The following is a 10,199-nucleotide window of genomic DNA, read 5'->3' as shown; positions in this document are numbered from 1 at the left end:
AGATATTTATGTAAATTTTATTTCCCCTGCAAGTGGTAACTTACAATATTTTACAGAATCCTGTGTTTTTTTTTCTGAGTTGGAGTCTCACTCTGTCGCCCAGACTGGAGTGCAGTGGCCGCTCCCAGCCACCGCAGCCTCGACCTGCTGGGCTCCGGCGATCCTTCCGCCTCAGCCTTCCAAGTAGCCAGAATTACAGGCATGCGCTACCACACCTGGCTAATTTTTTGATTTATTGTAGAGATGAGGTCTCGCTGCCCAGGCGGGTCTCGAACCCGCGGGCTCAGGCAATCCACTCACCTCAGCCTCCCAAGGCATGGGATTACAGGCTGAGCCACCGAGCCCGGCTTGTGTTTTCTTATTTTTGTCTTCATACACCTTGGTGATCTAACTTAAGAACAAGGGGCATTTTACTAGGATTTTAGACAGCTCACAGTATGACAGGAGGGCTGAGCAACCAGGCAGAGGTACAATACAAAGAACCAAGAATGAACAATAACCAGAACAGAGGTGCCATTTGGCTAGAGTCTGCTACCAGATGAGTGGACTTGTTTTTCCACTCAAGAATCTCCTTGGAAAGTCGGGCATGGTGGCTCATGCCTGTAATCCCAGCACTTTGGGAGGCGGAGGAGAGAGGATGGCCTGAGTCTACAGGTTTGAGGCCAGCCTGGGCAACACGGCAAGACCTTGTCTCTACAATAAATCAAAAAATTAGCTGTGTATGGTGGCACATGCCTGTAGTTCAGGCTACTTGAAAGGCTGAGGCAGAAGGATCACCTGAGCCCAGCAGGCGAGGCTGCAGTGGCTGTGAGAGTGCCACTGCACTCGTCTGGGCGAAACAGTGAGATTTGGACTCAAAAAAACAATCTCCTTGGAGACAGAATCCAACTGGCCAAGATTAGGCCATGTACCCACTCTTTGACTGTAGCAGGTCAGTAAGAGGAAGGATATAACAATGTCCTGGGGGCCCTTGGCTTCTGTATGGGGATGCTTGGTACCTTGGGTGTACACAACTGGGGGGAGGATTCTCCAAAAGATAGTTAAACTATGATTAGGAAGAATTAGGATGGGAGAATAACCAATAAACACAGGTGGTCCCTAGAGCTCATGCATTTTTAATTTTATATATTAAGTAACAGCGTAACAAAAATAATCTAAGTCAATAGCAGAGGTATGACTTGTTTTTCTTTGAAAAGATATGGTATATTATTCAAGTTGGAAAAGTACTATCTTAAATCCATATTAAAGAAATATTTTCTAGCTGCCTTACAATGAAGTCAGCACCTCACCATCATGTGTAATAAATCTTAAGAAATAATACAAGACCCTTTACTCAGTTATATGGCTTCAAAAGGTCACCAGTTAATGAAAGGCCATACTTAAGCTTTGCTTTGTCTACTAAATGCTCAGCTAAAGACTATTCTCTTACTCATTTTCTATATGGTGGAAGGGATTGGTTTATTTCTTCTACTTTTTTTTTTGAGTTGGAGTCTCACTCGGTCACCCAGACTGAGTGCCGTGGCCGCTCCCGGCCACTGCAGCCTCGACCTGCTGGGCTCCGGCAATCCTTCCGCCTCAGCCTTCCGAGTAGCCGGAATTACAGGCACGCGCTACCATGCCCGGCTGATTTTTTATTTATTGTGGAGATGAGGTCTCGCCAAGTTGGCCAGGCGGGTCTCGAACCCGCGGGCTCAGGCAATCCACTCACCTCAGCCTCCCAAAGGCGTGGGATTACAGGCTGAGCCACGGAGCCGGCGAGGATGTCTTCAGTTAAGCATGAATAGATGCCAGCTACTTAGAAAGCTGAGGCGGAAGAATCGCCTAAGCCTAGCACTCCAGCCTGGGCGACAAGAGTAAGACTTCAATTTGAAAAAAACACAAAAAACCAAAGAATGAATAGATGGGTTAGGTGAAGCAAAGACTAATAACCAATAGTGGGAAAAAGATGGGGTGCAGATTATATAGAGAATTTAGATGGTGAAGCTAAAGTGATTGTCTTATAAAGAAAGGGGGTTTCAACAGAGTATACAACATAAAAACAAATAATATTACATATCAGCAGGAAATTGGTGTGATCTTTGGTTTGTTGTAGCAGTCACTAGCTAAATGATATTTCTGAGCCACCATGTGATGCAAGCAACGACATCAAATTCTTCCAACTTCCTCATTAAGTTGATAGTCATAGGTAAATTTTAATCTCAATAAACTGAGAACTCCTCTTATTATTGACATTCATGGTGGTGAATACTCTGTTGGCCTGCTCTGAACTGTCAGCACTTATTTAGATTTTTTTCTAATCCGTATAACACTGTCTGCAACTTTATATATTTTATCTTTAGTGGCAATTCATTTCTTGAATGCTATAATTTTATTTTGGTTTACCTTCAATTTACAGAGCTTTTCAAATATTAATTAGCCAAGTTCCAGGATTCAATAACTTGAACAAACTTAAAAAATTTATTATATTTTCACTTTTGTTACCAAACCACAAATGGATTTTCATAAAATTTATTAGAAAATCTATTAGTCTAAGTTGCCACTTTGTTTCCAATATAATGTTTCAATAAACTTTTTCATTTTCAATTTACTTGACTCAGTTTTGTATGTCCAATTTTTTATGGTGAATTGACTGATCTGTCAGCTTTAATAAATAAACCACTTCTTTCTCATAAAGTATTGACATCTCTGTCAGAGTATCACTTATAAAGCCAAGTCTCTTTAAAACTTTTCAGTCTTCAAATGTTTAACTATTTCCATTTTACAGTTTCTCTTAAGTGACTTAATACATTTCGGTCAGATTTACAACTACTTTTACAGCTTACCATTAGTACTACCTCACCCACTGAGGTTCAAATACCTTCCAGTATTCATTACAGCAACTCTGAGACCTTTGGGTATATTATTTTTTCCTTTACGTACAATGATAAACAGAATTCCAAGATAATAAACTGGTCATTCTACTAAAGCATAGAGTGTTTTATAGAGAATGTACATGACAAGGCAAATCTCTCCCAGACATTTCTTTCACAGGATGCTCGTGAATCAATCGTCACGAAACTTTTTCCCCCACCCACTCTCCATCATGAAACATTCTAACAATTAACTATATGCATTGAAAGTTATATTACTATGATTGCTTATTGTACTTATTATTTACCAACTAGTATAGTAAAACCATTCCATAACATAAATATTCAGTAAGATAATTATTACAAGACGAATGAAATGACCAGAGTCTACAATTAGCCAAATGGAGGAGGTAGGGGTTTGGGGAGCCAAATCCCATCTGCGTTATATCTAAGCTCACATTATCTAGGGTCCATTATCATGAACCTTTTCCTGTATTTCAAACACCAAATCTCAGTCATTACTGCATAATTGATAAAGATGGAGTGGGGAGACATTATAGGAAATAAATTTTATTACAATAAACCAGTGCTTTCTAAACTTTTTAAAACATTTAAGTGTGGCTGGGCACGGTGGCTCACGCCTATAATCCCAGCACTTTGGGAGGCCAAGGTGAGAGGATTGCCTGAGTCCATGGATTCGAGACCAGCCCTAACAACTTGGTGAGACCTCATCTCTACAATAAATCAAAAAATTAGCCGGGCATGGTGGCACGTGCCTGTAGTTCCAGTTACTTGGAAGGCGAGGTGGAAGGCGACAGAGAGACTCCAATTCAAAAAACAACAAAAAAAAACCCCCAAAATATTTAAGTGTGCGCAGAGAGAGACAGTGCATAAGGAGCCAAGTGCTATAATCTATATTCAAGGTCCTGGTGTTGTTCAGTAAAAGCATTAAGAAAACACAGAAGGCATCTTGTACCCGAAAAATACTTCAGTAACTGATTAAAAGACAGCCAATAGATAGATCTTGAGGGTATCTGGATGGGAGAGACCCAGATGGGAAAATGGGATCAAACAAGGCCTTCAAGAGACAGAAAGGGAAGAAATCAAGAACGTAACTAAATTGGCCTAGGGCAGGAGGGCAAACAACTTTTCTTCAGAAAAAAATCATACTATTTGAAGACAGACCTAAAGAGGGAGCCAGGCATGGTGGCTCATGCCTGTAATTCCAGTGCTTTGGGAGGCTGAGGTGGGAGGACTGCTGAAGCCCAGGAGTTTGAGACCAGTCTAGGTAAAAGAGTGAGACTATTTCTCCCAAGAAAAAAAAAAAATTTTTCTGGGCATGGTGGTGTAGGCCTATAGTTCGTTACTTGGGAAGCTGAGGCAGAAGGATTACCTGAGCCCAGGTCAAGGGTTCAGCGAACTGTGATCATACCACTGCCCTCCAGCCTGGGCGACAGAGTGAGAGACTCAGGTGATGTTAGATTGATAAATTTGAAATCTGCACTAGGAAGATTAGGTATAAAATAAAGGGGTTACTGAGGCTGTGATACATAAACCTGCAATAGCTACAACAGTAGCTCTGAAATGTTTCCTGCAGCACTGAGCAACATGAGAGGAGAAAAGAACTGGATGGTTTGATTCATTCAGGATTGGGAACTATTAATAGTAAGATTAGAGTGATCAAGGAAAGGAGAAAAGTAATCTGAGAGAGAATGCTCTTAAAGTCTCCCTAAGTGAACGACTACAGGGAACATGCCAGGTAGAGAAGAAAGTAAAACAAGAAGTTGACAGAGTGGAACAGAGAAGAGCTGATGGTTTTAAGATCTTGTTGAGGTCAGAAAGTGATTTATGGCAACAAAACTGGCATTCATTCTTCTGTATTAACAGCTATGACTATAAAGAGTTTTGATAAAAGGACTCTGTTAAAAGTCCCCAATTCAAGTGCTAAGCATTTCTGTCACTGACAAAGGCAGATAAAAATGGCAAAAAGAATCATGAATAGCACCAGGCTGAAATTAATCTGATTAGTCAAGGAATCAATCTATTTAAGCAATCTTCATACTTAAATTAGATACTTTAATTTCTGTTTTATATTGTATTAGATTTTAAAAAATAATCATGTTAAAAAAAGTCAAATTTCCATACAGTAGCACATATACCCATGATTTTAAGAAGAGGTTTCCTTATCACTGTCAAAATGGAAGATTTAAATTGTTTTAAAAGTTAGTAAAGCCAGCATTCAAGTTTTCAAAAAGATTTAGTTTGAATGCTTGGGTAAGAATTTCTCATACAAGTATATGGCAATTAGATCCTAGATAACATACTACAGAATCAAGCAAGCCAAATATTTCTAAGTAAAACATAAACTTTCAACTTGGGATGTCAACAATTCTAATAATGAAACCAGGGTCTTTTTGTTTTGTTTTCTACCTCTTGGGTCCAGTGGCTTGGGTCTGGAAATTACACAAAAGGGATATCAGGGTCAGGTTTAAGGCACTAAAAAGCTAATTAGTGCGTGATAGAGAACCTTTGGCTACTTTTCGGTCAGGCACTCTCAGGTTAACATTTGTTTCCTTTAGTTGAAGACATTAAGGATGCCTACACCCTTTCCACTCAAGCACCTATTGCCTTTAAGGAGGGTAATGATGTGGGAAGGAAGAAAAAGGACATTTCCCCCTGCTTTTTTACTTCAGATAAGCAAACAGCCTCTTAAAGACTTTTACTACCAATAATGGAGAAATATAGCAAGGTTCAAAGGCTTCCTCCTAAGATATTCTCTATACTTTTTTTCCCCCTTCCGGATTGGAAATAAAAGCTACACCCAGATACTAATCAGTCTGGGGCACACAAATATTATACCACAAGGAGAAAAAAATTAGACTAGCATGTAAATTTAATTAAGTAGAGACTCCTTGGTTAAAAAGCAGAAATTGTGGGATGGAGAAAGAAAAAAGAAAAAAGTTCAGAATGCTTTGTTTACCACTATAAGCCTTTTCACAGAAGATTTTGGTGAGGGGGTTTCCAGGTAGGATCCTGAGATATTCTTAGCAGCAGCATTTAGAAAAAAAGATTTGTGGTCTTTGGACCAGCTAGCTAAAAGAAACTGCCTTGGAATTGTCCATATAGTTAGGAAGTATCTGGATAAAAATTCCTGGAAGCTAAAGTCTTTATTACTGACAAAATCAACAGGACAGTCATGATAGTAGGGCAGAGTTGGTCACAGGGTCCTGCCACAGCAATTTCTGACATTCAGATTAGACCTTATGTATATGTGGGTCCTTTTGATTCCTTCAACTTTGTGATTATCTGTACAGAGGGGTTTCTAAATGGAGAAAAACTCACATCACCCATATTTACTCAGTTTCTGGAGAATAACAGTTTGGATCAAATTTTTAAAAAGGTGATAGGCAAAGAGCTGGAAAAAAAAAAGCTAAAATAAGCTATCAGATCCAATCACGAATGGTTAAATATTATTCATTTTCTTCTTTAAACATCTTACTTAAGTGCTGTATTAGGGCTACTAGCTCAGGGTTCCCACCACGTGCATCAATTTGTTTATAGGCTTTAGATTCAAGCTCTTTAAGAGTATTACGAGTGTATTCAAAAGAACCTACATCCTCAAGATAATGTACACAGTATTTTTTAATATCTGTGTTTTCTGTTCTTTGGCGCAAGATATTCTGCACCTGGGTGCTTTCAGGCCTTGACCAAATAGCATGAATAGTAGGAAATGAGAACTTTCCCTCTGTCAGATCTTCACAAAAACTTTTGTTTTCACTATATTCTTTGGAGTGTAGATTAGCATAATCATCCCTAATTTGGAAAAAGAGCCCAAGTGTATTAAGTAGTGGCTTTAAATCTTCTTTGTAATCAGAAAACAACTGCATGAGACCTACTGCCAATCCAAACAGTCCACCTGTCTTTTGCAGCACCATAGCTTTATATTCTTCTTCAGTGGGACAAGTATAGTTATCTCTCCAGTAAATATCTAGGCCTTGTCCCTGATGGAGTTCCAAAAGTTGACGGGTAAAAAGCTTTACTGCATCTGGGTGATCAAGGGTTAAGACTTTCTCTAAGCCAAGGAAGTATACATAATTGGCAGAATTGATGACAGAAGGAATTCCATAGATGCTGTGTGCCACTGGAAAGCCACGTCGAAGTTTTGAGTTGTCTTCAATATCATCGATGAGTAAACTGGCATTATGCAACATTTCTGTCACTTCAATGATAATCTAATAAGAAAGAATGGAATACTTTACTTCATTTGAGCTATTCAAAACAGCTTATGCTTAATTATATCAACAGATTAAAGTCTCAGATGTCTTAATTTTTATACTAATAATTATTTAGAAACTGCAATATAAAAAAGATATTGCATGAGCATTAAATTCAATCAAAAACTACATGGTAGCAATTCATCTCTTGGGAATTAAGAATGAGATTAGAAGCCGGGCTCAGTGGCTCACGCCTGTAATCCCAGCACTTTGGGAGGTGAGAGGATAGTCTGGCCTAGGGGTTCGAGACCAGTCTGGGCAACTTGGCCCAGGCCTCATCTCTGCAATAAATCAAAAAATTATCTGGGCATGGTGGCACATGCCTGTGGTTCCAGCTACTTGTAAGGTTGAGGTGGAAGGATCACCTGAGCCCAGCAGGTCGAGGCTGTGGTGGCCGTGAGTGTGCCACTGCACTCCAGCCTGGGTGATAGCGTGAGACTCTGACTTGAAAAAAAAAAAGAATGGAATTGCCTACATAGGCCAGGTGCAGTAGCTCACATTTGTAATCTCAACACTTTGGGAGGCTGAGGTGGGAGGATCACTTGAACCCGGGAGCTTGAGATCAGCCTAGGCAACACAGTGAGACCTAGTCTCTTAAAAAAAAAATTAGCCAGTCATGGTGGAATGCTGGTTGAAGCTGCAGTGAGCCATAATCTTGCCACTGTACGCCAGCCTGGGCAATAGAGTGAGGTCTTGACTTGGGGGGGGCAGGAGCATTGCCCAAATACCTGCAGTTTGTCATCTGGAACTTTCAGCCAATGATTAAATGCCTGTGAAAGTTTGGTTCTCACTTGTTTACCTGCAATTTAAGAATAAAATTTGACAAAAGAGTAAATATTTTAATTACAAGAAACATTTTCCGAACTTCCTTCAAAACTAATCAGACTTGATAAATCCAGCCCCATCAATCTATTACCTACTCTAGAATTTGCCTTCCACGGTTCAACACTCCACTTCAAATCATTGGAAATCCACATCCTAAAGTGCACAACCTTTTAAGATTAGGGCAGGCATGAGAGATTCTAAAGCACTTCAGTGGCCTACTAATACTCCTTTCATCTTAACTTGAGTCAACAATTTTGTAGTAGGATGAACTTTTAGGAATTATGGTCTAATTTGTAACTTTTTTTTTTTTGAGTTGAAGTCTCACTCTGTTGCCTAGACTAGAGTGCAGTGGCCGCTCCCGGTCACCGAAGCCTTGACCTGCTGGGCTCCGGCGATGCTTCCGCCTCAGCCTTCCGCGTAGCTGGAACTACAGGCGCGCGTTACCACACCTGGCTAATTTTTTTGATAATTTATTGTAGAGATGAGGTCTCGCCAAGTTGCCCAGGCGGGTCTCGAACCCACGGGCTCAGGCAATACACTTGGCTCAGCTTCCCAAAGTGCTAGGATTACAGAGGCTGAGCTACCAAGCCCGGCCTGCAACTTTTTTTTTTGAGTTGGGGTCTCACTCTGTCACCCAGGTTGGAGTGCAGTGTCACCAGCATTGGTCTCCTGGGTTCAGGCGATCCTTCTACCTCAGCTTCCTAAGTAGCTGGGACTACAGGCACATATCACCACACCTAGCTAATGCTAATTTTTTTTTTTTTTTTGGTAGAGACAAGGTCTCCCTATGTTGCCTACGCTGGTCTCAAACTCCTGGGCTCAAGCAATCTTCTTTTCTGGGCCTCTCAAAGTGCTGGGATTATAGGCATGAGCCACCATGCTTGGCCAATTTCTTTTTTTGAAAAGGAAGCTAGTCTAGTTGGTGGCAGTTAATTCGCATTATAAATTTTACAGAAGTATAAGTAAAAAATTTACTTTACTATGGAATTATTTCATAATATAACTTCTTAGGTCAGGCACAGTGGCTCACGCCTGTAATCCCAGCACTTTAGGAAGCCAAGGCGAGAGAGCTGTCTGAGCCCAGGGGTTCGAGACCAGCCTGGGCAACTTGGTGAGACCTTGTCTCTACAATTAATTAAAATATTAGCTGGGCATGGTGGCACACGCCTGTAGTTCCAGCTACTTGGAAGGCTGAGGTGGAAGGATCACCTGAGACCAGCAGGTTGAGGTTGTGGTGGTCGTGAGTGTTCCACTGTACTCAAGTCTGGGCAACAGAGTGAGACTCAGAATTTAAAACAAAAATTACTTCTTAAAATTATCTACCACTCCTTTAAATTAAAGTTTTAGATATGGGACAGCTCTGCTTCTTTCCTATCACAAATGAGATTATCGGTTGGTTTTGGTGGCTCAGTTTGTAATCCCAGCACTTTGGGAGGCTGAGGCGAGTGGATTGTCTGAGCCCACGGGTTCAAGACCTACCCAGGCAACTTGGCCAAACCTCGTCTCTACAATAAATCAAAAATTAGCTGGATGTGGTAGCGCGTGCCTGCAGTTCTGGCTACTTGGAAGGCTGAGGCGGAAGAATCGCCGGATCCCAGCAGGTAGAGGTTGCGGTGGCCAGAAGTGTGCCACTGCACTCCAGTCTGAGTGACAGAGTGAGACTCCAACTCAAAAAAAAATTAGATTGCCATCAGGCACAGGCTCTCACCTATAATCCCAGCACTTTGGGAGGTCAAGGATTGCTTGAGCCCAGGAGTTCAAGACCAGGCGTTCAAGATCAGACTGGGCACACAGCAAGATCTTGTCTCTATAGAAATTAAAAAACCTAGCCAGGCATGGTGGTGTGTGCCTACAGTCCCAGCTATTGGGAGGCTGATGCGGAAGCACTGCCTGAGCCCCGAAGGTTGAGGCTGTGGTGAGCTGTGATTGTGCCACTGCACTGTAGCCTCTAGCCTGTGTGACAAAGTGAGACTCCAACTCAAAAAAAAAAAAAGAGCTGGGCTCGGTGGCTCAGCCTGTAATCCCGCACCTTTGGGAGGCTGAGGTGAGTGGATTGCCTTGAGCCCGCGGGTTTGAGACCCGCCTGGGCAGGCGAGACCTCATCTCTATAATAAATCAAAAAACAAAAAAACCCCCCAAAAACAAAAACAAACAAACCAAAACCAAAACCAAAACCAAAACCAAACCAAAACAAAAAAATTAGCCGGGCATGGTAGCGCGCGCCTGTAATTCCGGCTACTCGGAAGGCTGA

At 41.4% G+C, this 10,199-nt stretch overlaps 1 protein-coding gene across 6 annotated transcripts in view; it reads right to left on the bottom strand.

Moving 5' to 3' along the window:
• Positions 1-5,997: 5,997 nt before the first annotated feature.
• The window catches only part of GGPS1 (geranylgeranyl diphosphate synthase 1), a 12,579-nt gene continuing 8,377 nt past the window's right edge, over positions 5,998-10,199 (bottom strand). For 4 of the 6 annotated variants that reach the window (XM_008050591.2, XM_021708867.1, XM_021708865.1 and 1 more), the window contains 2 exons: positions 7,852-7,922; positions 5,998-7,081 (listed from right to left, as the gene is read on the bottom strand). In XM_008050591.2, the coding sequence (XP_008048782.1) occupies positions 6,320-7,081; positions 7,852-7,922 (833 nt within the window). In that variant the 3' untranslated portion in view covers positions 5,998-6,319. The remainder of the gene's footprint in view (positions 7,082-7,851; positions 7,923-10,199) is intronic. The other 2 variants (XM_008050593.2, XM_008050592.2) reach the window with 1 other exon arrangement.

Source organism: Carlito syrichta, unplaced genomic scaffold, assembly GCF_000164805.1.
Source record: "Carlito syrichta isolate Samal-C Ts95f unplaced genomic scaffold, Tarsius_syrichta-2.0.1 Scaffold153520, whole genome shotgun sequence".
NCBI classification, from domain to species: domain Eukaryota; kingdom Metazoa; phylum Chordata; class Mammalia; order Primates; family Tarsiidae; genus Carlito; species Carlito syrichta.
This window is presented reverse-complemented; position numbering and strand designations above follow the sequence as displayed.